Raw genomic sequence first — 26,349 nt, 5'->3', positions numbered from 1 at the left:
CAGCATCATCTCATCAATCCTACATGTTTTTCAAAATCATCTTTCAAAGCCCATTTCTGACCAGAAATTATTTTGTATCATGCGAGGCTGCAATTTGTAAGGAGAAATTGACACGGGTAGGGCCTTAGTTCTCATCTTTTCATAGAAAGGCTTGGGTTGGAAGGGACCTACCTCAAAGACCATCCAGTTCCAACCCCCTGCTGCTGTTGTTGGGATTTAGCCTCCAGATCTGAAACTCCTTTATAAAGGATAAATCTTTTACTACTGTCTGCTGCTGTCTGATGGCAAAAGCTGGTTTATTCTTTCAAGGAGTTACACACGAACAAACCACAGCCTGTGACCAGGCAGGATACAGGGAGCTGATGCCATCACTTTGACATGAAGCTGTGCACCTGGCCTGAGTTTCAGTTTCACAGCTAACACATAAATGATAAACCCTTTTATTCAGGTTGTTACATAAACTAAGGGATACACACTGCAGGGTAGTTAAAAACATAAAGAACTAGTTTTCTTTGCCGATGATTAGATTCAGGCATGTATTTCTGAGATGTTTGTGCATTGATAAACACAATTGGCTTCCAGCTCATCTGATGCAGTGCTTGGGGGGGTTGGGTTGTCAATAGAGTACAATAGCTGAACCTTTAGAAAAAAAACATGGTATTTTTATGTCAGCCTTCCCGTCCAAGCTGCCAACAGCAGGAAGCCCTTTATGAGCAGAAACACCTGTGGATTTTTCTCATTTTTGTGTGCATACCTCAGTGTCCCAAAGTGCATTCCTTGACTCGTGACTCCTTGCACAAGGTCAGCCTCGGTCCTATTGTTCTGCAAGACCACGGGGCAAACATTTGGCCTCCAGGCCCCGTCGATGGGAATTCTTGCATGGGGTTAATTACAGCAGCATTTTAAATGGTTATCAAAAATCAGTCTTGAAAAACACTTTGGCGATTACAGTTCAGGCCTTATCACAGAGCAACTTCAATAGTGAGCAGCAGGGTGGGGTTGGCCTGAGGCTTGCTGTACTCTCAGTTCAGGGCTCTGTTGTTGGGAGCAGGGCGGGCACAGGTCAGCCACACCTGGAGAGGTCCCATTTTGGTGTCACTACAGCAGACGATATCTCACATGCATGTCACATTCCGCGCATTGACGCTGCCTTTGTGGTTCCAAGCAAGGTGTAACTATCGATCCCAGCAGCGGAAAACAAAAGAAAAACTGGGGGCTAAGTGCTGGGAGCTTTCACTTACAACGTAGGAGAGCTCCACTAAGCTTGCCAGGTGCCCTGCGGGCGAGGGCGCCCAGCTTCCCACCGCTTCACCCCCCCGACGGCCACAGCGGAGCGGCCCTGCCCTGAGGCGGACAAAGGCGGGGAGGCGGGGAAGCGCCGGGGGCCGGGCCGCGACGGGGCGGCCCCGCCGCCACCACCCACGGCGCCGCGGGCCCAGCCCGGGGGCGGCCCTCGCTCGGCGGGGGGCAGCGGGCCCGGCCCGACGACGCCTCCTGCCCGCCGCCCCCGGCCCGCCTCCGCGCCGCTCCGCGACGGGGCGGGCGGCGGCTTCGTGCCCGCCGCCGGCATGGAGGCAGCGGGGTGGCGCGGACGGGAGCGGGGGGTTTCGCTGCCCACCCTCCTCCTTCTCCTTCTTCTCGCAGGTCAGCGGGACCGGGGCGGCGGGGCTGGGGGCGATGCGGGACCCCGCCAGAGGGCCGCCAGGTGCCCGTCCGAGCTTCGGGGGGGAGCTGCCGAGCCGGGAGGGGCTGGGGGCTCTCGTGGCTGGACTGGCTGCAGTGTGCGGTTTGGGAGGGTCGGCCCGTGTAAGCCGGTGAGCACGGGGGCTGCTGCGGCACCCCGAGTGCTGCCCAACTTCAGCACTTGGAGTAACTTCCCGGGAAGGAGGGCTCCTCCTTGCTGATAGGAGCGCGGGCTGTTTGAATTAGGAGAGGTGTTTCATCATCCCTCTCTCGTGCAGTGCTTAAAGCCCTCCTGGATCGCAGAGGCGTTAGGTCGTTGTCCTGTCGTGCCGCGTTGTGGTGTGTAGCCCTTCTCTGCCCTCACTTTGGTGTCTGTCCCCACAATTGCACAGGTGGTGGGAACTGACCTGTTGAAATCAATTGAGTGAAATTGGGATGATGAGTGTTGGGATGGATCAGCAGCACAGGCAGCTTGATGTGCAGCCACAAGCAGAGAAGCCTTGCTGCAAGGTGGGAGCTTGTAGGCAGGAGGTGGCCACAGTGGTTGCTATGATGAGGTTGGGTTGACCAGACCCCAGTGCACTGAAAACTGGGCCAAAATGGATGACAGGCAAGAACACATCTTGTAAGGAGTCACTGAGGGAGCTGAGGTTGTTCACACTGGAGGAGGCTCAGGGAGACCTCATCAATCTTTACAACCATCTGAAAGGAGGTTGTGCCAAGGTGGGGGGTCAGCCTCTTTTCCCAGGTGGCAGTGATGGGACAAAAGACCTTAAGTTGTGCCAGCAGGGGTTCAGGTTTGATATGAAGAACAATTTCTTCTCAGCAAGAGCCGTGAGGCAGTGGCACAGGCTGCCCACGGAGGTGGTGCAGTGTGGTGTTCAAGGTGTGGCACTGAGGTGGGCATAGTGGTTGAACAAGATGATCTTGATGGTCATTTCCAACTTTAATGATTTTGTGATTCAACAAATGGGATTGAGAGTGAAACCCATTGGGACAGTGGGATCCCTAGTTGTGATCTGCTGCCCAGGGAATAAGAGTTGCAGCCTGTTGGGAGTGTGACAGCAAAGCCTGATGACTTCACGTGTATGCTCTCCTGTGACAGCAACTGTGTGACCAAAGAGGTCCAGAAGAGTGACAGTGTGTGACTCCAAGGCTCTGCTTGGGGTCATCAGAGAGAGTGAGCTCCTGATGGTCAGGAAGGAGAGTGTGGGTTGAGACAGAGGAAATATGTCATTTACCTGGGGGAACTTGGCCTAGGGCTTTGCAACACCACAAAGTGGTTAGCAAACAGGAGGTTGAGTTTTAAAATAAAAGAATATGTCCTTCCACATCCTTTAATTATAAAGAACTTGCTTACTGCTATTTCACATTTGGAGCTGTTTATCAGAAGGCTTTTGGTGTGGTGGGCAGAGCTGGCTGCAGTGGGGTTGTGCTGGGCTGGCAGGGCCCCACTGAGATGGAGCTGGCACTCAAGCTGGTGTAGAGCTAGGACAGTGCTGGCCGTTGGCTGGGGAATCTCAAGCAGCCCTAAGTGTCACTCTGGACCCCTCCAGCAGGAGCATGGGGCAGAAGCCAGTCCACAGACAGCTTCATTCCCCTCTCCTCCAACCCAGCAGTGCAGTGAGGGAGACAGCTTGGCCTTAGGTACTTCTCTGGAGTCTTCATTGAAATACAGAAAGATAATCCGTGGTGTCTTGACATTTTGAAATGCTCTTTTTTTATTTAAATGATTTAGTATGAGAAGGGATTGATAGAGCCAGCTACGAAATATGCGTACACAAAGCATCTAAATGTGAACTTCGCACTGAAATTTGGAATGAGAGGGAATTGGCTGCCATTTGGATTATGGGGTCAGGCCAAGCCTCAAGTGAAGTCCTGTGATTGTATAAAACTGTTAGATTGCATTTTCTTTAGAGCTGTATTCTATGGCTTTTTGTTGTTGCTGCTGTTTGACTGCGTGAATGTTATTTTTATTCAGCAGAAGATTGTCTGGCTCAGTGTGATAATGACTGCAAGGCTTACTGCTGTGATGGGACCGCTCCCTACTGCTGTTCATATTATGCTTACATTGGGAATGTCCTTTCGTAAGTATATTTGCTCTTCAGAACAACTGATGCTCACTGTTCATGGACTTGATGTAAATTCAGTTTGCTGGAAACTATGTTTGGCAATAAACGCTGACAGGGCTTGGTTTGGGGATTTTAGTTGTTTCTTCCCTTGCTGCTAACAAACGTTGTTAATCCTTTAAGGTGTCACATTGCATGCATTTTTGAGGCATGCTTATAGCAAAAAGCTTGATGAAATTAAAGGTTATGTCCTTAACTTGTGTACACTACTGGAGCCTTTGGAAGCAAGCTGTTCAGGTGCCGAGAATGTTGCTTCAAGCTCTTCAAACAAAGAGGACTGCATGTAGAAAACTTGTTTTTGTTTGTGTTTTTTTGTTGAAATATTTTGTTACAATACCTGAATTGAGCTGCTATTCAAATATCTTTAGATTCTTTTTGCTTTGATTAGTATTTTTCTTTCTTTTTATTGACTTGTTTGTTTTCACTAAATAGTGCTTTGGCTTTTGACAGCGTTTATTGAATAGATTCAAAGTGAAGGTAATCTGATCCTTTAACACTGGTGTGAGTAGCATGTTTCACAGTGCTTAGAAGAACCAACACAGGTGAAATGGAGAGGGTATGAATATTTCCCAGCTAGAAGAATGTATAGGTGTAACTATTGATAAAAATCATAGTTTCCAGTGCAGGTTTTAGCTCTGCATTGATGAGGAAGAAGAGAAAAGCCTGTGTGCTAGTGGACCTGACTCCAGGCTCTGGGTTTAACTTAAAACCCGTAAGTATTCTATTTGTATGTGAGGGCAAACCTAAACAAAACATAAAATGTTCTTCAAGACAGGGCATTTAAACTTAGGTTTTGTTAACCTCATCAGTAGTTTCTTTGCCCTTTAGCATGCAGTCTGTGAAGAGGATAAATGTGGCACTGAGGGACGTGGTCAGTGGGCATGGTAGATAATAGATATCATGGTAGGTATCTGAGGTGTGGGGGGCAAAGTGGCAAGGCTCTTTTCAGCAGTGTGTGGAGACAGGACAAGGGGAAACGGCCAGAAACTGGAGCATAGGAAGTTCCGCACGAATGTGTGCAAGAACTTCTTTACGGTGAGGTGACAGAGCATTGGAACAGGCTGCCCAGGGGGGTTGTAGAGTCTACTTCTCTGGAGATACTCAAGATCCGCCTCGACGCTGAGCTGTGCAACCTGGTATAGGGAGCCTGCTTTGGCAAGGGGGTTGGACTCGATGATCTCTGGAGGTCCTTTCCAACCCCTGTGATTCTGTGATTCTGTGATGGTGATGATGGGTTGGCAATTGGACTGGGTGATCTTAGTGGTCTTTTCCAATCTTAGTGGTTCTATGACTGTGTATTTTTGGTTTGTATTCTTAGCCAAAACCAGAGGAGGAAGATGTGGTATGTCAGGTGGACTGCTCAGTGCTTGGGGAGGAGTGAATGCAAAAGAAGTAGTGTTTTCTAGAAGGATACCTCCGTTGCAGGCTTTGTACCTGGGGAATGTATCACTGTTGCCTTCAGCTTATTATGTAGCACTTTGAAGGAGTAGGCATAGTGATGGCATTTTAATGCAGAATTGATCCACAGCATTTAAAGTGGATCAGACAGTTTCTGGGCTAAAGTAAATAAAATGATGATGGAGCATCAGAATCCTTCATTCCCTTGGAAATAAGGAAGCGTGCATTGAAGATTGATTACTTTTGGAGAATAACAAGTGATTTTATTTTCCTCTCCTCTAGGGAATATCTCCTTTACTTTTTTTTTCCTTTTCTTTTCTCCATCCAAAATCGCTGTCCTGTTTAGATGCACGGAAAGATATGCTGCATTTGAATAACTCATTCCTGTTTGTACATGGTTAGGAATGATGGATACAGTAGGACAGTATATCGCATTGTAAGTAGAAAGGTTCCAATAGAGCAGTGGGTTTCCTCTCCCACTTGCCTGTGAACACCATTGGCATTTTCCTAGTCTGATGTCAGAGCTCTGCTGTGGAAAGGATTGACCAAATGATTATTTGGAGTGACTGATGAGATATTCAAACCATGCTTAACACCAGGTTCACACCTACTTTTCTGTGCACCTACTTAACCAACACAAATAGCTGTTGAATTAGAACTGAAATGCAAGTGACACTGGCATGTTAGAAAGGTTTGTGTGTATCTGTATGCATGCTTAAGTGGCTTTTAGAAATGCTGTTTGACAAAGTGTGACCTGAAGGAGGTATTTCATTCTTCTCATTTTTTTTATGGGTAAGTACTTCAATTCATAAACTGGAAGACAAGTCAGAAGTCATTATTACTCCTCTGACCTGACATTTTGAGTGATTGAGCCATAGCTTTTGTGGTTTTGTGGGTTGTTGGTTTTTTTATTGTTGTGTTTTTTTTCACTAAAAGCTGTATAGGATGTGCCTTCTGTAAACATGCATAATCTCATTTTGAAAACTACAGGCATTAATGAATTGACTGCCTGCCCTAGTAAATTCTTCTGTAGTTAATTTGCTAACTTTGCTGGGAAATTTTGCAGGGAAATGGAGGCTAAAATTCTTGATGTCAGCTCTTAACTTATATGAGTCTGAAATGTGACCCTAAATAGTCATTGTGACAGCTCTCAACCTTATCAATAAGCTGATTGAACTCTGTCAGCCTCACATATAAAATTTGCTTTGTTTTCCTTTGCCTTGCCCAGGGGTCAATTCTTCGGCCTGCCTTTGAGTTCACTCCATTATTTTCACTTCCTTCTGGAAATGTGGCAGTCCGAGCTGAGTGCGGGGTTTTGATAGAAGTCTTACTGGGATTTTTTTTTTCCTGTATTTGAGCATCGAGGTTTCAGTATCAGTTTTGAAGCTAATGATCATCATTGAAGACATAAGTGAACTTACTTGGTTCTTCCATGTCTAAGTTCTTAAGTCATTGTCCTCAAAACATGTCTGCTACATTAAGCCTGCTGATTGTTCTTTGCTAGAGTTGCCAGCTTTGCATCTAGTGGTATGGCAGAACAAACAACCTTAGTCTGTGACTTTGACTATGCTCCTTAACAATAACCGTCTGTTTTAGCACGTGTTTGTCTTTATTTTATGTGACACGTTTTCCTGAAGAAGTTTCATGTCATCTCACCCCTAAATGACAAACCTATGAATTAACATTGTAGGACACAATCCCTGGAATCTGGAAATTGCTGTTAGCGACCCATCTTTTGGTGCCTTATTGCAAACAACTGAGTGTAGAAATCTTTTGGAGTTTTAATCCAACAAGCTACGTGTCCTGACAGTTCCACATCATTATGTTCTTTCAATATCTTTGTTTTCCCGTATCATCATTTTTGATCTCGCTGCCTACACCAAAGAGTGGACTTTATCTGTATGGCTATTTTTAGAGTGCCTTTTTATTGACTAAAACACTGTTAGTAGTCCTTAGTGTTTTATTGGCCCATCTGCTTCTTCAGAGATTCTCAGTGCTTCTTCATTTGTTTATCACTAACATTTCTCCTCTGCATGTCTTTCTGAGGTTTCTGTTCTTTATTTTCTCCAGGATGTTTCTTCTTCATAAGAGCAGCTTTCCCTTGCAGTTTTGGAAGAGCCTTTCAACACGTAGTAGGTTCTTTTTTAAAACAATTCCATGTTTTATTTTATGCCTTTCACCTTTCTTTTTCTAGACTCGTGCCTATGCTTGTGCAAACAGAATAGAAACACCTGTCGATAACGTGTATCCTAATTTTAAAACAGTCACCGTGACTAGATCATGTTCACTGATACTTAGGCAGCTTTTAGGTGATTAATTCTCTCATTAAAATGAGATTCAACATTGAGATACTCCATGTAGGGTTCTGAAGTTTCCTATTTGAGGAAATCATCATCTTTTTAGGGCACTGGGGATTTTTTTTCTTTAGTCAGATGAGGTTTTCAGCAAACATCCTCCAGGCTGTGTGCATCTGTGATTAGCCTGTTTTTCTTTCTGCACATGAAGAACAGATGCAGAGTTATCAGCTCACTCCACTATTAGGATTCTAAGGACAGCAAAAAGTCCCATAACACCACCATTAACTGGACTATGGGTATAATCTGTAAGCTTTCAAGATCTGTGATCTGTAAATTCATGAGCATCTCTAATGTAAAATGACATTCACTTCCTCTTCCTTCTCCCCCTGCTTTTCATAATACCCTTTCAGAGCAAGTTGTTACAGCCTTAGTTTTCCAGCTATATTTCCCTTCCCATTAGTTTTCATTAGTTATAAACGGACATTATTTCATCTGATGTATACGCATTTCCTCCTGTTTATTCTCTAGCCATCTAGTGCTCAATAGTTAGTCCTCCTAAAAATGCTGTATTTCTTGGACAAATTACAGATATCTGTTTGGACATGGGCAATGTAATAGAATAGTAATCAATAAATGAAAAGATGTGCGGAGCACTTGGATGGTCAGACTGTTCCTCCTGCCTAGCTTTTCACTTCTCATCAAAAGGTAGCACTGGGATGCCCTTTCCAGCCTTTGGTATCATCCCAGCTCTTGAAAGTCAAGAAACACAAATTCCCCTCCTCCTCAGAAGCTAGTTTCAGTGCTTATTGAACCATGGGTGACTGACCTTTTATCAGTTTCCCCATGTTGCATCTGCTTCTGCAGCTTGCTGCCAGGCAAGGGACTGAGAGGACTGCAGTGTGTTTTTTCTCAAACCTGCTCCAGATTTGCCTCCAGCAAAAGTATCTTCATAACTAACCAACCAGCAGTGTTTCACCTTCTGTCACTCAGAGGAGTTGGAGACATCTGGTTACTGCCTTCAGCTCCAGCCACAAAACCCAGCACTCCTTTAAAGCTCTGAAATCCAGAGGCTGCACAGCGTAGCCAGGAAGGAAGGAAGGCAGACAGAAAGAATGGGAGGAAAGGAGGCAGAAAATGCACTTAGCGTAAAAATCACGTGTAGGCCTCAGCCTGCAAAGCTGAAGAAAAAACTGTGTATGGTTAGTGTATCTAGGTGTGGCATTTGATGTGAAGTACTTCACATCCAGTAGTACTGTCAGAAATGCGGATGAACTCAAGAGAATGACAGTTTTTTTCATGCAAGAAAGACTGTTCCTTAAGCTGATTCACCTGATGCGGCAGTATGGAATGGAGGGTGGGAATGGAGGAGGAGCACGCTGAAGGATGGAATCAACATTCTAAGAGTTAAGAATACAGCGGCATAGCCTCTAAACTTTATAGTGAATTTAAATAAATAAATAAATAAAATCAGGAAGCTTAGTATTCACTCTGTATTCCAAATAATTAAAATTAGATACTTTCAGGCATCCCACAATAAATATGTGAAGCAACATATGGGTCGGGGACGGTTCTGTGTCTGCACTTGAGTTGTCTGATATTCTGCTTAAAATAAAAATGGGTTCCTCTTCATCAGTGCAGTGTTCAAAATTTGCCATGATTGGAGTGCTTCTTGACAATATGGAAAACTGCACTTTGCCCAACAGTTGACATTTCACGCCTCTGACTCTGTAATTTCTGATACAGTGCCAGCAGGTAAGATAAAAGCCTGTTTCAGTAATTATTTGGCTTGTGTTGAGGATTCTGGTCAGGAGGGTCTCCTCGAAAAAGCATGCAGTGCAGGCTGAACTGGTAGGTGACAGAACCAGGGCCTGAGGATGGTTTTTTAGCACTATGCTGGCTGTAAACATGTCACTGGGGAGGGCAAGATGCCAATAACTGGACTAAAACAATTTCCCCTTCATTCTGGGTGAGAGAGGGATAGCAGCTGGGACTTTTAATCCTTGCTCTTTAACATGTGCCTTGCCTGTGGAAGTGTGCTATTCATGCTTCAGCCTGGGAAAAACTGCAAGAGGGGGCATCCTGCTTGCTCTGTGCAGGGGGTTGATTAACTAACTACAGCTTAAAGAAAGGCCTAGGATCAGGTTTACAGTGGTAAGATCTGCTGGAGAAAGAGCTGATAGTCAAAATGTGACCTTTGCAAAGCAATTGAACTTCCATTGTTTTTTGTTCCATGCCTATTGTTCCAGCCCATATCCTTCAGTAGAGAATGTGCAATCAGATTTACGACCAGAGCAGCGTCTGCTCTTATGACGGATGCAGAGGAAACCCTTGTCAGCACCAGATTTAAAACACAGGGCGTCTCTTCTTTAGCCCATTGTGCTTTTCATTCTGACTCCATGTTGTGACAAGCAGCTTAAAACGGAAAAAAAGCTTGTTTTGTTTGCCAAACATAAAGTATCAAAAGATAGCTCCCGTTTCACATTTTCCGCCTCTTCTTTTTTTTTGCACAGGGCATCTGAGTAACTCTTCTATAGATGTTTGGGACTAAAAAAAAATTGAGTTCTTTTGGCTGTTTTTAGAAGTTTAGTGTTGCTGGTTTTTTATTAAGTAGTCATCAGAACTAGAATATTATTTTAATGAAAACTGGAAGTTCTTGTAAACATGCGTGTTCTGTTATTAGTGAGAAAAAAGGCTAGTATGGCTCTGAGCTCTTGACACCTCTGTGGATCATCTGTTTTACAACGTTTGGAAGGCTGCTAGCGTTTGAACTGAAAATGGATGCATAAATGGTATATATCACTGAAATGCTTTCTGTGACTTATGGAATACTTGCTGGAGTGTGGGAAATAAACATTCTTACATTTGGTAAGAAACTGTTATTTTGTTCAGTCATATGTACATCCAAAGCTTTCAGGTAAGTTCTAATTGTCTGCTAGGCACCACTTCAACAAAGTAGTTAAATGTATGTATAACTTCAAGGCAGAGAGGGGATGCAATGGATCATTCATCTTGTTGAAGTCAATAGCTAATTAGTATGTATGTCACTGGGGATTCCATGCACTGCTTCTAACGGGGTATGTTGTAAACTCAGGTATCTTGTTGAATCCATCTGTAAGAAGGAAAAAAAAAAACAACAAAAACCCGACTTTTTTTCCCCTTCACCACAGTATCCTCAATGTTCTCTGCCACTCCATGCTCCCTTGTTCCCACTTCAGATGCCACTTACCAAGGTGCATCACTTGTGGTGGGGTCAGGAGGTACACAGGACAAATCCCACCTCAGCTGACTAATCCATTCCCTGCTCTAGCTCCCTGCATTTCTCAGATGCATACATGTCTTCTCTACCCTCAGCTGAACGATTTCTGTTTTATTAGCTAATTCTAAGATTTCACAGTGTCTGGAGGTTTCTCAGGGGATTAGTCTGTTCCATTTTGTACTGGTTTCCCTGTAGTAATATCAATCTGACTGAGAGCACGATACTTCTGGGTCAAAAACTGGGCAGGAGGGCCGTATGATGCAGTGCATAGTATAATTGCAACTAGTTCACAAGAAAGCTGTAGCACTCGTGCAGTGTTTGAACAATATTGTCCTAGAAAGATAAACTCTCATTCTGATTTTAAGTGTACTGCTTTAAGAGAAAGAAACAAACTTTGGAGTGTGTGAGCAATTAAAAATTAAAGGAAATGAGCTACTAATTCACAGGGCAGTCACAAGTTCCTTGGAGATTTATAACCACAACTAGATGGAAATTCCATAGTTAATATAATCTTCAGAAATTTGGTGGAGTTTTCTTAATGATTTTTCTCCATTAAGAAAAAAAAAAAAAGTCATGACATTTCCATTTGGTATAACTTACGCTGTCATAAAGCTCTTTTTTTCTTGTTTTAATGATTTTTTTTGTAAAACTCAAGATATTTCTGCATTCTTACTGTATGTGTGTTTAGTGTGGGATGGCACGGCATTAATATCACAGACAGCAGGCATGCTACATCATCTTACCTCCCTCTTTCGGCTCGTCCACACAGATAAAATGTTTTTACTACTATCATTAAATGAAATTATTCCTTTTGCACACAAGGGAGGCTTGTTTTAATGCTGAATGTTCTAAGTTCTCTCTTTATTGAGGACTGTGGTACAGTTTGTAACAAACACCAGAGGTACTAAGGATCTGCTGGTGTTAAAACATCGTCTGTTCATCAGCCAAGATGCAGTGAACCTTATTTTGGGGTGCTTCGTAGTCTTCCTACAGTGCTGCTGAAGCAAAAAGAGACTGTTTAAGCTATTGCCACCCCGGTTCTTCATACAGTCCTTAGTCAAGGTGATCCAAGGAAAGCATAACTAGGGTACTGTTGCCCTGTAGCTATTTCCAACTGCTGAGCAGCCCATAAGGCACCAATGTTTGCGGGCTTGGAATAATGTATAAAATTCTGTCCCAAATGTATGCGCTGATGCTCTGCCATTTACTGCTGTTTTGATCAGCGGTTCTCCAGTACTGTTTGCTCCTGTGCTGTCTGTGCATTTGTTTTTTAGCTTCCAGCAGCCGGGTAAGACAGAACCTGGAGGTGAGCAATGTTCCTTCCTTTCACAGTGCCTCTGCAACAAATCCCTGAGCATGGAGAATAGAAGAAACAGGAACATTCTGATAACATACTGAGGAGAATGCAGGGACAGAAGGCAAGCATTGGAAAGACCCAAAATTAATTACTCACTTACAAGTAGTGCTTATAAAATGATGGTGTTTAAATGTTACATGATAGCGGCTTTTAATTCTTTTGTTTGGATCAAATCCTTCAGCAAGTCCCTGAGCTTTAAGGCCTCTCCTCATCTGCTGCTTTGGAAATGTAAACCTACAGGAAAAGAAATAAGCAGCCAGCACAGATTTCTCACTTACTTATTATTGTTGGAACTAAAGCAGTGCTAATCGTATTTTGTGCAAGGCCTTGGTGAAATGTATCTCTTGGAATGTTTGAGATTTTCCTGGAAGAGTAGCAAGGATTTTGCTATTATGTTATTTTGTATTAAAAAAAAAATGCAACTTTTTTGTTGTAATCATCTTTGCTTTCCACTTGCGTAGTGTATTATCATCCAAAGGTTTCAATATATACACATCCTGTCAGGCAAAGAAACAACATTTGGGCATTGCACGCCTGCTGTCCACATAGGATGGACTAGTCAGTTCTAAAAGCAGTATGAAATGATCTCAAACAAAGGCAAATTATTTGGGCTACAGGTAGAATTTGGATTAATTGGAACCGAAGCTTAATGTCTGAATTTGGATGCTGAATATGTCATAGGTGAGCATATTCCAATGAAAACCTCCTGGGGCAGAGAGGGACTTTGCATGTGAGGGTTCTTTCAGTGCTCTCACAGTTGTGAATGAGGTGCGTAGTGTTAATCTAACCTGAGGATTTAGCAACCTTCCCTTAAAACTATTCCATCAGAGCATCTCATGTGCAAATGTTGCACATTTCGACAACAATAGTTAGTTTTGTCTGCCTTGCTGCTTGCTGACAGCTCTGCAGTGTGCTGACCACTTGCTATTCTGCACGGTCCTTGTCCCCGGATTCCTCAGTGAGGCTGTGTCCGATGATAGCTAATATATTTACTTGGCTGTAAGCTAATATTGTTTGCTCAGCCCACTGTGGTAACTCTGTGTTTGGCTTGGCAGTGGATGGCCTATTTACATAAATTGAAATTATGAAAATGGATGACAGAATCGCCTGTCTGCTTACCTCGCATTGCTTTCCTCATGTGGCTCCTTGCAGAGATAATGTGATATTAAATTCCAGAGGAGAGCAAAAGAACAGAGCTTCAAGGGGACAGGGGCTGGCTGAGAAGTTATGGCTTTATTCTCCATTTAAAATTGTTTTGAGTAAAGCACAGTTCATCTTCTTTTATTTTTGAGCCATCACACTGCTAAATGAAACTCATGATCAAATTAGCATATATCTTGAAATGTAATAAAATGTCAGCTTGACAGTAACACTTTCAAAATTGCTTTATTACAGAGGTGCTGTGTGTTTTGTGTGTTTCTGATACTATGTTGCATCAGGAAAATAAGATAATATGCTGAAACTGAAAGGGAAGCTATGGTATTTAACATCTGTATTTGGTAAACTTACATTGTCACTACCTTCTAACTTATTTCAAATTAAAATCCTATATCAGGAAAGGAGATTTTTCCTGCACAATCCCCAGTGAACTTTTCTTCCTAGACTGTGTGGGGACAGTGAACAGCCAGCTCAGGAAATGGCTGATACTGCCTAGCTGCCTGGTGCTGTAGAGAAAGTCTCTGATGACCTAGGAAGGTCCTTTTGCATTAGCAATAGAAGTAAGAATTTTGGGTTTGAGCTGTTCACACCTTCTGACACTATGGGCCCACTGGTAAATACGGGGACTCTATCCTGTGTTCCTGTGAAGTTGCAGGCTGACAGCAGCTATTTACAAGCTGACCTCCAGGTTGGTGTTTGCACAGCAGACGGTGGTTGGCATTGTTTATCTGGCAGGCAGAGTCACCTCTGAGTGTGAGCTGGCCTGCGTGCAGCTAGATAAGCAGCTCTGCTTTGCATCACTCCAATTTAGCAAGTCATAAAGCAACTTTATCACTGTGGTTTGGTTTTTGAGCCCTGCATCCTTGTTTAGAGGAGAGTTTTGTTACTTCCTACAAGAGACGATTTGTTCTGCATTTCCATGAATAATTACCCAGATGGATTTTCACATCTGAAGAGCCCTGTGGTCCGCTTTGATGCCATCCCAGGTGACCCTGCTTGAGAAGGGGGTAGTGGGAAGCTGCCGGGAGGCTGCTGCCCTTGGGTGCCAAGAAGTACTGAGTATTCATTAAATTGTCAGGTATTTTAATGAGCTCAGGAAAGTAACACCTGTAGTTTGTGTAATTGGAAATCTGTCTAAGGTTACTGTGAAATATTTTTGAGATGGCATCGATTAAGTTTATGTATTCTTCTGTTTCATTTTCCTTCCAGAGAGGAGCTGTTATTGCAGAGCTGCCAGCAATCCCAAATTATCCCAGAGACTGACTCGTCTTTTCTATGAGGAAGTTGTGTTACATGGAAGTTCTTGGTGCTTAAAATGTGAGGAGGTGACTCCTCCATGGAGACACCTGGTGTCTGATCCAGAAAGTCACTGGGGCTGTGTTGATCTAGCCCAGTGCTAGGGGTAGGAATGGGGCCCTCCAGAGAGGCTGGCACTGTGTGGGTAGTAACAGCAAGCTTGCTTCATGGGTGCCTTCTCACACCTTCCCAGTTGTCTCTCAGAGCCACTCCATCAGGACACACACTTGGCACTGAGGGAAGATGCAGTCCCTCTTTTAGGCAACATAAAAGCAATAACTGCTTTATGAGACCAGTACCTAAAAAGCCAGTTAGCAGCCATAGTTTAAATCTGGAAGAGCTGTGCCTGGGGGAACGGTTTTCACTTCGGCCTTGTTATACGTTGATAATTTCATCTATGTTTCAGGTGCTGATGGGACTTTGTAATGAGATGTCATTGTTTTCCTAGGCTGAACACTTGCGGTGCTCACAGAAAACCCGGGGTGTGTGGATTTGTGAAACAAGTCAGATGATATATTACTATTATCTGTCACTTGAAGAAGGGTTTTAATAACTGGCAGAACTAACAGCTCCTTCATAACCGCCAGTAGCACCGCTATGGCTGCTGCTCTGTTTTTCCTCACTGCCCTATTCTTTTTTCAACTTGTATCGGGAGGTGTAATCTGTAAATTAAGTGAGCAGAATTGTCAAGCCACTTGATTTGTGCTGATGTACACTGACTGAAAATACAGTCCGCTGTGAGAGGTGCTACAAGATTGTCCTCCATAACTGGCCAGCAACATCATTTGGACCATCTCTGGCCTGTCTGGGAGAGATCTGCACCAGCTCCATGGCCATAAAGGTTCTTGGTGCTCCCCTGCCCGTGCTCAGTCTTGAGAAGCACTTTTTCTTTCTTGGTAGCGCCAGCAAGGTCCTTAGACTGGTTTCCCAAGAGCAACACAAGCCCATCTGACCAGGGGCCCAAGCCATAATACAGGGATTGGAGGTTCTCTCCCTGTCAATTTAAGCCTTGTGCTTTGGATTTTATGGTCTAACCTACTTAGGAAGTTGCTTGAGGCTGAACTTCAAGCTGACCCTCATTCGGGAGCCAAGTATTTTCAGTCCTGTTCTATTATAAAGTTTTTAGCTGCTGCTTCCTCATAAAATAGCCAGCTTATTTTACTTTTTGTGTCTGTCCACCTGCCTGGCCTGCCAGAGGGCTTGGAAGGCCCTCATGATGTCTGCAGCAACACAAAAGCCTTGGCAGCGAGCACCTTGCTTGGAAGAGCTTCCTCACCAGGCTCGTGCTCTTCTGTTCTAGCTGCCCAAAACAGACACAGAAGCCAAAATAAAAACAGTTTGACCTGGAAAGTGCAGCTGTTCCCCAGGGGAGACCACACTGTGCCTCTAGTGCTATAGTGATGTGCATGGCCATCCCTGCAAAGATCTGAGGAGGAAATTCTAGCATTCCTGTAGTATTTCTCTGCTCAGAATGCATGCTGCTGCTTCTCTCAGCCTGAGAGACTCATCCTTACAGAACATGTTTGCACCATAGTTGCCCATCCCTATGAGCAGGATCCCATACAGTTCCTCCCTGCCATGTGTCAGGGATGTGCTCTCAGGGGAGAGATCTGTGACCTTCCATGGGATGATGTCATTGTGTAACTACTCCTTCATTAGAAAGTTAAAAGGATTAAGAACTGGCTGACATGCCAGAAATTAGAGGCAGCAAACTCTTACCGCATAATGAGGATTGTTTGCGGCAAAGTTCTTTGGGGATTAGTGCTTGCACTGAATGTTTTCCAATGCCAGTCAGGGCCTAAGAATCAAATGCAAAATCCCTGTCTGAAAATGTGTGTGTGTGTGTGTGTGTGTGTGTGTGTGTGTGTGTGTGAGTATGTGTGTGTCTGTGTGTGACGAAGATACATTTTAAATGAATGCACTTCTGATGATCTCAGATGACATATGTAAAGGGGGTTCTGTAGCCTGAATTATTTCCTTTTTGGTGTACTTCGTAGTACAGGTTGCAATTACATGTTTTTCACAGAGCAGTGGGGTTACAACATTTGTATGTCTTTGACGGAGATCTTTTCAATGTGTAAGGGCGTGTACACTTCTATGCAGATTTAAACTTGGCTCTTAACACATATTGCTTGTAGAAGTGCAAAAGAGCCCTTCTCTGATCTTGGTATGAGACATTTCAGAGCTGTAAGTGACTCAGGCTATGGATGGTAAAAATTCTTCACCAGCTCTCCATGCTGGCAGCTAGCTCATGTGAAATATTTTGCTGGCCTCATTCCAGCTGTTGCTGATTACAACCAAAATGTCACAGCTGGTGCCAGATGAAATATTATTTGGATTGCTCAAAATAGAAGCTGAAGGGTCATAGAGTAGCTTGTGCCCTTTGCTTACAGAAGAAGTACCTCCGTGCCAGGGCAAACAACACCTAGCGAGACATTACAGGGATGCTTTTTTCATTTTCCCTGTGGCATAACTTTTCTGAACACAAACGAGAGTCCTTTTCATGTGATGCTAGCGCATTTAAAAAACGGCAATAAAAATTTCAGCATTCTAATTAAATGTCTTTCTTTTGTGGTATTTCAGGAATTCAGTGACAATATAGAGATGATCTATGCGACTTAATTAAAAACATAACAAACATCTTTACAGCTTTCTGCTCCAAAGTGCTTAGGAATCTCAGATCCCATTTTCATGCATCTGGCAAGAGCCTCATTTCCACAGAAGAGTCACTGGGAAGTTGCAAAAGACTGAAGACATTCTGCAGGTGGCCTCCTGTGGCTGAGGGCATCCAGAGTCACCCCTGGCTTTTGTAGTGCTTGCTTTCCATACTCCCATACTCCCCAGTGTTGGAAAACTGAATAGACATTCAGTTTTGTGTACGTTGACTTTGGTGTTCTTACTTCTTGACTTTTTAGTCTGAGCAGCATGGCTCTTTCTTGTTCCTTTCAAAAAAAAAATAGTATGTATACATGCACACACAAAATTCTGAAGTCTGGAGAAAACATAGGGATGGCCTTGTTGCTCTCTATAGGTACCTGAAAGGAGGTTGTAGAAGTGTGGATCAGCATCTTCTCCTAGGTCACAGTGGTAGGATGAGAAGTAATGATGTTAAGTTGCACCAGAGGAGGTTCAGGTTGGATATTAGGAAAAATTCCTTCTCAGAAAGATCCCCTTTAGATACTGAAAGGTTGCTCACACAGCTTCCCTGAGCATTCTCTTCTCCAGGTCGAACAGCCCCAGCTCTCAGCCTGTCCTTGTAGGAGAAATGTTCCATCCCTTGGGTCATTTTTGTGGCCCTCTTCCAACAGGTCACTGTACTGTGGACTCCACATCTGGATGCAGTACTCTGTGTGAGGTCACCCCAGCATGGAGTAGAGAGGCAGAATCACTTACCTTCTGGTCATCCTTCATTTGATGCAGCTCAGGGTATTGTTGAATTCCAAGAGGAAGAAGGTTTCATCAACAGGCTCCACTTGATCAGGTAGCCTGTAGTAGACACCAACCACAAGGCTCCTATTGTTGTGTCTATCTCTAACTCTCACCCGTCTTCTCAAATAAAGGTCGAAATGAGAGTGAAAATAAGCTCTATCCTGTTTGAAATAGATTTCAGTAACAATATATTCATTCTCTTAAGCTACTTAGCATATTTTTCGTAGCGGTGTTATATTTAAGCTATGAAATAGGATTTTTTTTTTTTAGTTGTATTTTTAGCAAGTTATTTTCAAGACTGTCTTTGAAAAAGTGAATGCCTTTATATGTCTGTCTCAGTCTTAATTTCTACAGTCTGAAAACAGATTTGCAAAGGTCCTGAAAATGCCAACTTGATTTATCCTGAAGTCAGTAGGAATCTCACTGAGGGTATAGAACTAGATTGCTAATAAATGCTTCTGGTCCACGTGCACAGCAGTGGTTGATGCATTCTTCACGTGTGGCATTTTAATCTCAGAAGTACATAGTCAGAAGTGATGGTTGGAGCCCATTCAGTGCAGTGTCTTTGTGGCATACGTGAAGCAGGATGTTGTAACTTCCAACTTCATACAGTAAATATGCTGTAGAGATTTGTCCACAGGCTGCTGTCTGAAGGGGGCTGCCTTTCCCATTGTTTGCTCCACAGATCTGGCACCTTTGAGAAGATATTGCCTTCCCACCGAAAGTCAGGGTAATCTTGCTGTTATGCTTCTTTATAAATTCTCAAAGCATTTAATTATTCTATGGCAAGCTGTTTTTTTCCTGCTCGTTGCCACTTAATAGCTTTGTCAAATGGTATGTTTGGTTTCTTCTGTGTTATTTGTGTTACACCATGGTAACAGCTGGTCCCTAGATGCTTGCAGATGAGGTGGCTGGGCTCCACAGGCAGGTACAAGAAATGTAGGGTGATGGTGGAGCACATCTGCCACCTCTGGAGGTGCTTTGTGTTCAAAGAGAGGCAGGAAAGGAGTGCCAGTTGTTGTCTTTCTCCAAGGATAAGGGCCCACTCCCAGGGATGTTTCCTTTGTGGTCTGAAGTGTGGGAACAGAAAGGGGTGGTGGAGGAATCTTAGCCACCTAATGCTTCTCCAGGAAGCCAGAGTCTGATTTGGTTTGGGGAAATAAGAAACTGTCCAGAGCTGTTTTATAAATCAGCTCCTCTTTCTGCCAGACTCCTGGCTCACCACCTATGTGAGCAGTGTGTGTGGAAAGGCAGCTCGTTTCTCTGCATGCCTGACTTGCCAGTGCCCTCACAAAGATGAGCACCCAAGTGCACAGCTTCCCACCAGCACCTCACCCAACCTGTGAGGAAAAAGAGGAGGAGGAAGCATTTTGCTCTAGATAGGTCAGCACAGTAGGAGGGGAAGGCCTGTTGTGATTCTCACAAGGAACGGGGCATAAGGAGGAAGCATCTACTGGTAAAGATATAGCATTTCTTGAATTGTCTGACAAGGCACAAAGTGTTTTTTACATTAATGTTTATTTCATAAGTACAAGTGGTTATGCTGAGGGTGTATGGCCTTGCTGTAAACCATGTGGACTAGTTCTTTTTTCTTTTTGTTTACAATGAAATTCTCTTGAAAACTGCTTGTTTTGTAACCTGGGTCCCTGTCCAGCTCCTAGCGAATTCAGCAGAAAGTTTCATGCTGTATTTCATGGGATGTGGCAGTGATTAGACGACTATCACCTCTTTAGTGGTAATGCTACGCTCTCCTCCTCTACCTGAACAGAAATGGCATTTGCTTTTTCAGCCTTACTGCTGAGTTGGCTGGTCAGCGTCATGACTGGAGCGCGTTTGGATGGCTTAATGGCCAGTTATGGCTGTTGGGAGCTGGATCCCTTTCAATTCTGAAGTGGACTGAAGCCATCAAATCATTTCTGCTGGAAGACCAGCAGCAATTTCTGAACTAATCACATGGAGGTATATTTTATTACAGCTCCCTTGGATGTCTCAAGCCTCCCTTAAGCAGCACATTTGAAAATCAGCGTAATCTCCATTCAGAACCTGAAGCAAAGTCATATACAGAAAGCAAGACTGCCGTTTGGCTCTGAGAGAGGTGCTTTGATGTAGAGCTGTTACATTTTGAATTTATTAACTTAATGTCAGGAAACAGGACAGTGAATATTGCAAAGTATAGTCCATGTCTAGAAGTTTCCAGTGAATTAGTTATAGTGCCATGAAGAAGGCAATGTGTAATAAGACAACGCTTGCAAAAATAGCTAATGTGCTGTCAGCTTTAGGGCTCCATTTAAAAGGCAGGGTGATAATGGAAGCACATAATGTTGCTCAGACATGATCATCTACTGCTGAGATCTGTAGGTCATACTGTAGCTACTCTCTAAATTTAAATAGGTACTTACTGTGTGCCTCTGCACCAGATGGTGTAGGTTTAGCACAGCCTGTGCAGCACTGAGTGAAATGGAGCCTTTTGTGTTGTTGGTAAGGCTACATCCAGTAAGATAGAAATACATTAGGAATAGACTTTTATTCCCCACATAATGCCTCTCCCTGCAGTATCTGTCAGTCAAGCAGACAATACTCAGAAGGAATGAGTGACCAGAGGGGAGTAATGACTGCAGATGGGGAAAATGGTTTCAACTGGAGCAAATGTGTGATTTCCTGAAAAATTCAATTCTGCTGAGATATGTGGTTGTAACCAGACCAGCCACCTTTAATAAAGCATAATCTTTTTAGCAACTCACTGTAGTGGTGTCCCATTATCTTCTCGTTAGAGGGATGCAAATGTGCTCTCTGTGGTGCATTTCTCCTGATGCTTAAACAGACAAGCTACCAAGCCTGGAATTTGTAATTCCACAGGTAGTGCATGTAAGAAATGTTTAGAATTCTCAGTGGAATTGAGTTTTGGGTTGGTTTTTTCCTTTTTTCTTTTTCTTCTTTTTTCTTGGTTTTGGTAATCTGCTTAAACCTGGACATTTAGGAGTCGTGCATGACCTCAGAAAGCTGTTCCTTTAGCTGGCAAAGGCTTTGCAGCACTCTCCATCGCTCAGCTCAGCTCCGTGAACATCTCTTGACCCCCTGGGCTGGAGTCACAGTGGTTCTGGCATTTAGAAGTATCTGCACACACAGTACCTCCGTAGAAGTCTATTTATAATGCAGGCTAGAAGGAAATATAAATTAAGGCATACGCTAGGTAGTGACAAAAACAGGATATGTTTTGGGGCTGAATGGGAGTCAGCAGACCTTTTGTTTTGCTGAATAATAAATAAATAAATAAATAGATCGCACCCTATTTAGTGAAAATGAAAGTAGCTAGTTATTCCCTAAAAAGATGACCTGAGAAATTCTACGTAGTAACAACCTCTGTTTTCCTACTTGCAAGATGCCAGATAACCAGCATTAGATTCCTGATGTTTCAAAGGAAGCAGAATTGGGCTTGTTCTCCAGAGAGTCAATTAGTTGTGTACTGGTAAATATTCTAAATCTGCAGGTAAAAAAGAGTAAAGCTTTGTTTGCACTATGGAGAGCAGGTCAGTTGTGTAACTGTTTCTGCAGAATTCATTAGTGAATTACGTGTCAGACAGAAGGTTAATTTGCAGAGATTTGTGGTCTTCAGCCCCGGGTCCTCCAAGCTGTGAGGCTGCTGCCCTTGCTCAGAACCCCAGTCCCCCAGGGGACCCATTTACCTTCTGCTGTTTTGTTCTGGTTTCCAGCTAAAACAGGAGTTAGATTTTGCGGGTGTAATCTGGTAAAGCAAGGGGATCTACCTGTCAGTGACTCCTTCCATACTGCTTTGTGTTATGGGCTTACTGGCTTGGCCTTTCAGTGGTCACATCCTCCTCCTTCAGTCCCCTGGGGGCTTCCAGGGTCCAGCTTTGTGACAGCATGACGCTGTAGACTGCGACCACCATTTTAATTGCAGTATACAAACTGCTGCCGGGGGAGAGGTAATTACAGTACTGCAGTACTGTGTTGGTTTTTCTGCAAAAAGATTTGCATGTGTACTATGCAGAGCTAATGTTTAAATAAAATATATTAAAAAAAAAAAAAGCAAAATTAGCTATATATAAAAATATATCTGCTGTTTCCAGGTTCTATTTTTAAAGACAAATCAGTAGCGAGGTGAAATCTTGGCTCCTTTTGTATGGGTGAGTGGTGACTGGTCTGTTAAGCCCGGGATGTCAAACAAGTTGCAGATTCTTACAAGTTACTCTCATACATTTAAAAAAAAAAACAAAAAAAACCATTATACTTTTTGAAGATGAAGTCTGCCCCTTTTCTCCTGTTTATAAATATTTCATGGTGAAATAATGCATGAGGTAGCAGAGCGCACACCACGCTGCAGGGCTGGCATCGCTCTTTTCAGATTCTGATTGAAGTGGATCACTGGGGAACTGAGCTTATGCTGAACAGCGGACCCAAATCTGCCTCAGTAGGGTTTGTTTCTCAGCAAAGCGTATTAGGAAAACAATTTGGCTAACGAGGACTGAGCGTGTGTGTTACTTTCTAGGTTGGTACAGAAGCGGAGCTTTAGGAAAACGGGAAAGAAAGAAGTTGTGTCCGACATGATTCTGTAATGCGATATCAAATGTGTTGCCCTTTTTACCAGGTAGTGAGTAAATGAAATCAGTACATGAATCATTAAGGAAAAAGCTGTCTTTTTTCATCTTTTATTTTTCTTTTCTGGCCTGGAGGCTCAGATTTTGAGCTGCTGGTTAACTGGGGTATTTAGAAAAGCAAGCTCAGGAGGAAGATATGGGAAAGAAGGAGAAAACCTCCTTTCTTTTGTGTAGCTCTGAGAAGTAGAAGTAAACATCAAGTCAAGAGTGCTTTATGGAACTGAATCTTCATGGGAGCCAAGGGTGGGTGAGCACTATGGTAGTGAGGAACCTGGCACTGCCTCGGCAGAGCTGTCCTTGGACACTGGGAAATGGGGGCTGCCTGCCTCTGCACAGAATGTGGGGAGAGGCAGAATGAGTTCTGGGGATGCAGTGCAGTGAATGCATGAATGCCTGTTACAGCTCATTACTTGCCATGGAAATTAGGTGTACAGGGCACACTATATACTGCAATCTAATACTGTTTGTATTTCCAGAGTCAGCTCATTTTATCTATGTAAAACACTTAATTTCCTGTGCTCCATCTCTCCCGATACTCTGTATTGTCATGAGCCCCACAGATTATGGGTATTCCTGGAGATCATCTGTTTCTAGTTATCTGTGAGGGAAAATCTCACTGAGAAAGAGCTGGAGCTGAAATAAACACCCCATCAATTAAAATATAATATGCTGCCTTTTTTGAATCACTAGCAATTTGCATGATCTGGTGAAAACTGCAGGGAAAAAGTCCTTGGAGAAATATTACAAAATGCCCAGATGATTTGCATATTTAAACAATTTATTCAGCAATCTGTTGAATCTTAAACGGTCTATTGAAATGGAAAATATAAATCACCCGATATTTTAGCACAAATGAGGTTTCTTCATCAGAAGATAAAACTTAATTGTACGTTTTGCTGCTCTGTTAGTAGGATTTTTATCCTGTTAAACCTTTATAAGGTCAGTAATTAATTGTTTTACCAAGCCAGTAGTTTGTTGGGGATTTTCTGCATCATCCCTGTTTCTGATGCGTGGGAGAGAAACACATGTTCCAGCCATGCTGTAGTTTATGTGATTCATCAGAATTATCTCAGCTAATACAGGGATTTCCTTTTGGTTCATTTTGTGAAAGTCCCAAGGACAGAATTTGGATTGAATTATTGGGCAACCAACTAGTGAAAGCCGTAGGTAAATTCTTGGCTCTGACACTGGTGTCCTGGGCAGCCTTGGGCAGTCTGTTGTCAGTTTGGCCTGCAAATGCCTTAAAGGAATCAAGTGTTCCCAATTCTATGAGCATGTGTGTGTGTTCTTCTTTTTTTCATACTGGCTCAGTGAGTTCATAGCCTCAGTTGAAACCCTGTGGTACTGTTAGTCATAATAAAGCATACTGTTTACTGGATGCATGTTGACAGAATTTAGGAGTGAAATTAAATCAGAATTACCTCCACATTTCATGCCGCTCACTATCCCAAAGCTGCTGGGAACCAGATACTGCTTTATAGCTCCTTTTGGAGGTAACAGAAAATCATTTTTCCCCCTGTGTTTGCAGTGAGGCACCATGAGATGAAGTGAGTTGTCTAAATATTTCAACTGAACAAAGGGTGGAATTATATCACTACACATAATCCAGTTCTCTTGATATCCGGTCCCTTGCTGCAATAACTGCATCTCTGTGCAAATCTTTACCAGATGCAAATTGCCAGGGTCTGACACAGTAAATGTACTCAGTCCCTGATCTTACCCTCCAGATAGCTGGCCCTAACGCTGGAATTTGATTTCTTTAAAAGTCACTTACATTGTTTGAAAAGAAACAGACCTTGTAGCTGCTGACCAAGGAGACTTTGAAACCAATGGGCTCTTTCCCATACATGCTTTTTATCTGTTCCAACACGGCTTCTCTCCACAGGCCACAGTCCCTTCACAGCACATCCAGCCTGGCCTCATCTCACACAGCAGCCCTGCAGCTCCTCACTACAAACACCTACGGGCAGTGCATTTTCAAAATCTGAATCTTTATGATCTAAATGAGTTTGGGTCCTCAAAATAATCCCTGCAGAGGTAATGTACTGTAGCAGCTCAGTCTTGGTAGTGCTGAGGCGTTGGGTATTACTGAAGTCCCAGGTCCTCATCTCTTGGATAGCAGTAAACTTGAAGGTAGTATCATTAGTCAAGCACAGACCTTTCTGGCATGAGGGTGTGCCTGTGCAGGGCAGTGCTTTGAAAACTGTTGTTTTGGGGTGTCCTGATACAAATAGAGGTAGGTGCAGAAGGGTCCATCAGAGTCAGAACTTTGGGGGAGCTATCATGGGGTTTGTCAGAATGGAGAAAGCTATGCTCTGCACACAGCTGTCCTGAACGGCAGTTTGATCACCCACCAGATGCTTTCTATCCCTGGTAGCTGCCATCCCCAAGGTCAGCCAACTGAGCTGGGATCAGAGGACACAGCTGGGTGCGTAAGAGGAGACAGCCTCCCATCGATCTCTGTGAGGCTAAAAGTGCCTCTGTTTCTTAGGCTTTAGTGGACATGGTGATGAGCAAACAGTTACTGAGACTAAAGTGAAGGACCTGTCTGTCATTAATGTTTCTTCATCAGTATCCACCGGGCTGGAAGCCATGGTCTTGGTTTCCCATCTCCATAGTAGGTACGTGAGGCTCTTGCAGACATCCTCATTCAATGGCAGGGCCTCCTCACTATTCCAGTGGTTGGTGATGGTGAGGATATGGCAAAGTTCAAAATCTGGGGAGCCTGATTTTTAATCATATTAAAATTATCTTAATTGGACTTACCACACAAAAATCTTCAAAAACCTTATAAGTGAAAAATTAAATTTCCAAATCCTTCCATGCCTTTACAACACAAATCCTGCCAGTAAATCCTAAATATGCTTTCAAATATAAATCCTTTATTTGCCATTGGGATGGAAATGGCTGATTTATAAATCAGAACAGTAAAATTCATGGGCTTGTGTAGTGTCTGCAAATCCTGATGTATTTCCTAATGAAAAATTCTGGTTTTGAATTTCTGGTTTTTGTGTCGCTTTATCCGTGGAAAAACAGTGCATGGTTTGTGTCTGCTTCTACATTTTCCTGTTCTGGCATAGGTCCTGAAGTTCTATTCCACCTGGGTCACTAATAAGAAATGTTGTAGTGAATGTGGACTTTTAATGATTACAGCTCCCATATGAGAAGCAATTCAGATACTTCTTGCAGTGGCATGGTTCCCTTTGGTTGGCGCATGTTGTGGTCTCCTCCTCCCACAGCTAACATAGTCCAGGTTACTTTGTTGCTTCTGAACCTCAGCTGAGAGGCAGGACTGATTAAGCTGCTCTGAGGATGGGAGGGAGAAAGATTTCAGCAGCAGCCCTCAGCAGGAATTCAGCCCATCCAAATGTGGAAATCAGCAGGACTATAATAATTCTGAAAGGCAGCTTAGAGGGAAAAGGCAATTTTGACAGAATGGTAAGGGAGACTGTCACATATTTAAAGAGATTTCTGATGTAAGACTAAATTTACTCCTGCATAAAACTAAAAGTAACTAATGCATGCAAGAATTTATTGTCTTCTGTCAGTCATATTTGTGTCTTCACACATACTGCTCTGCTGTCCATCTTCTCTGCTGATTTTCTTTTTGCTCCACAAAGCTGGCTGTTGAGACCTGGACTAAATGAGAAGCAAACACAGCTGTGCCAGGTAGTTAGAGCTGTGTGTTCACTCTGCACTTACACAAGCTGCTGCTTAGGGTTCTGTGGAT

At 43.4% G+C, this 26,349-nt stretch overlaps 1 protein-coding gene across 2 annotated transcripts in view; it reads left to right on the top strand.

Moving 5' to 3' along the window:
* The first annotated feature begins 1,520 nt into the window (after nt 1-1,520).
* CYYR1 (cysteine and tyrosine rich 1) overlaps nt 1,521-26,349 on the top strand; it is a 52,533-nt gene continuing 27,704 nt past the window's right edge. Inside the window, exons 1-2 of one of the 2 annotated variants that reach the window (XM_015880865.3) lie at nt 1,521-1,644; nt 3,668-3,770. In XM_015880865.3, the coding sequence (XP_015736351.2) occupies nt 1,569-1,644; nt 3,668-3,770 (179 nt within the window). In that variant the 5' untranslated portion in view covers nt 1,521-1,568. Of the gene's footprint in view, nt 1,645-3,664; nt 3,771-26,349 lie in introns of both variants that reach the window. The other variant, XM_015880857.3, reaches the window with a different exon arrangement.

The sequence above is a fragment of the Coturnix japonica genome, chromosome 1 (assembly GCF_054131305.1).
Source record: "Coturnix japonica strain WE chromosome 1, WE-NBRP24, whole genome shotgun sequence".
In the NCBI taxonomy this organism is placed as follows: domain Eukaryota; kingdom Metazoa; phylum Chordata; class Aves; order Galliformes; family Phasianidae; genus Coturnix; species Coturnix japonica.
The sequence above is the reverse complement of the archived record's forward strand: the minus strand, read 5'-3'. Positions and strand labels throughout refer to the sequence as shown.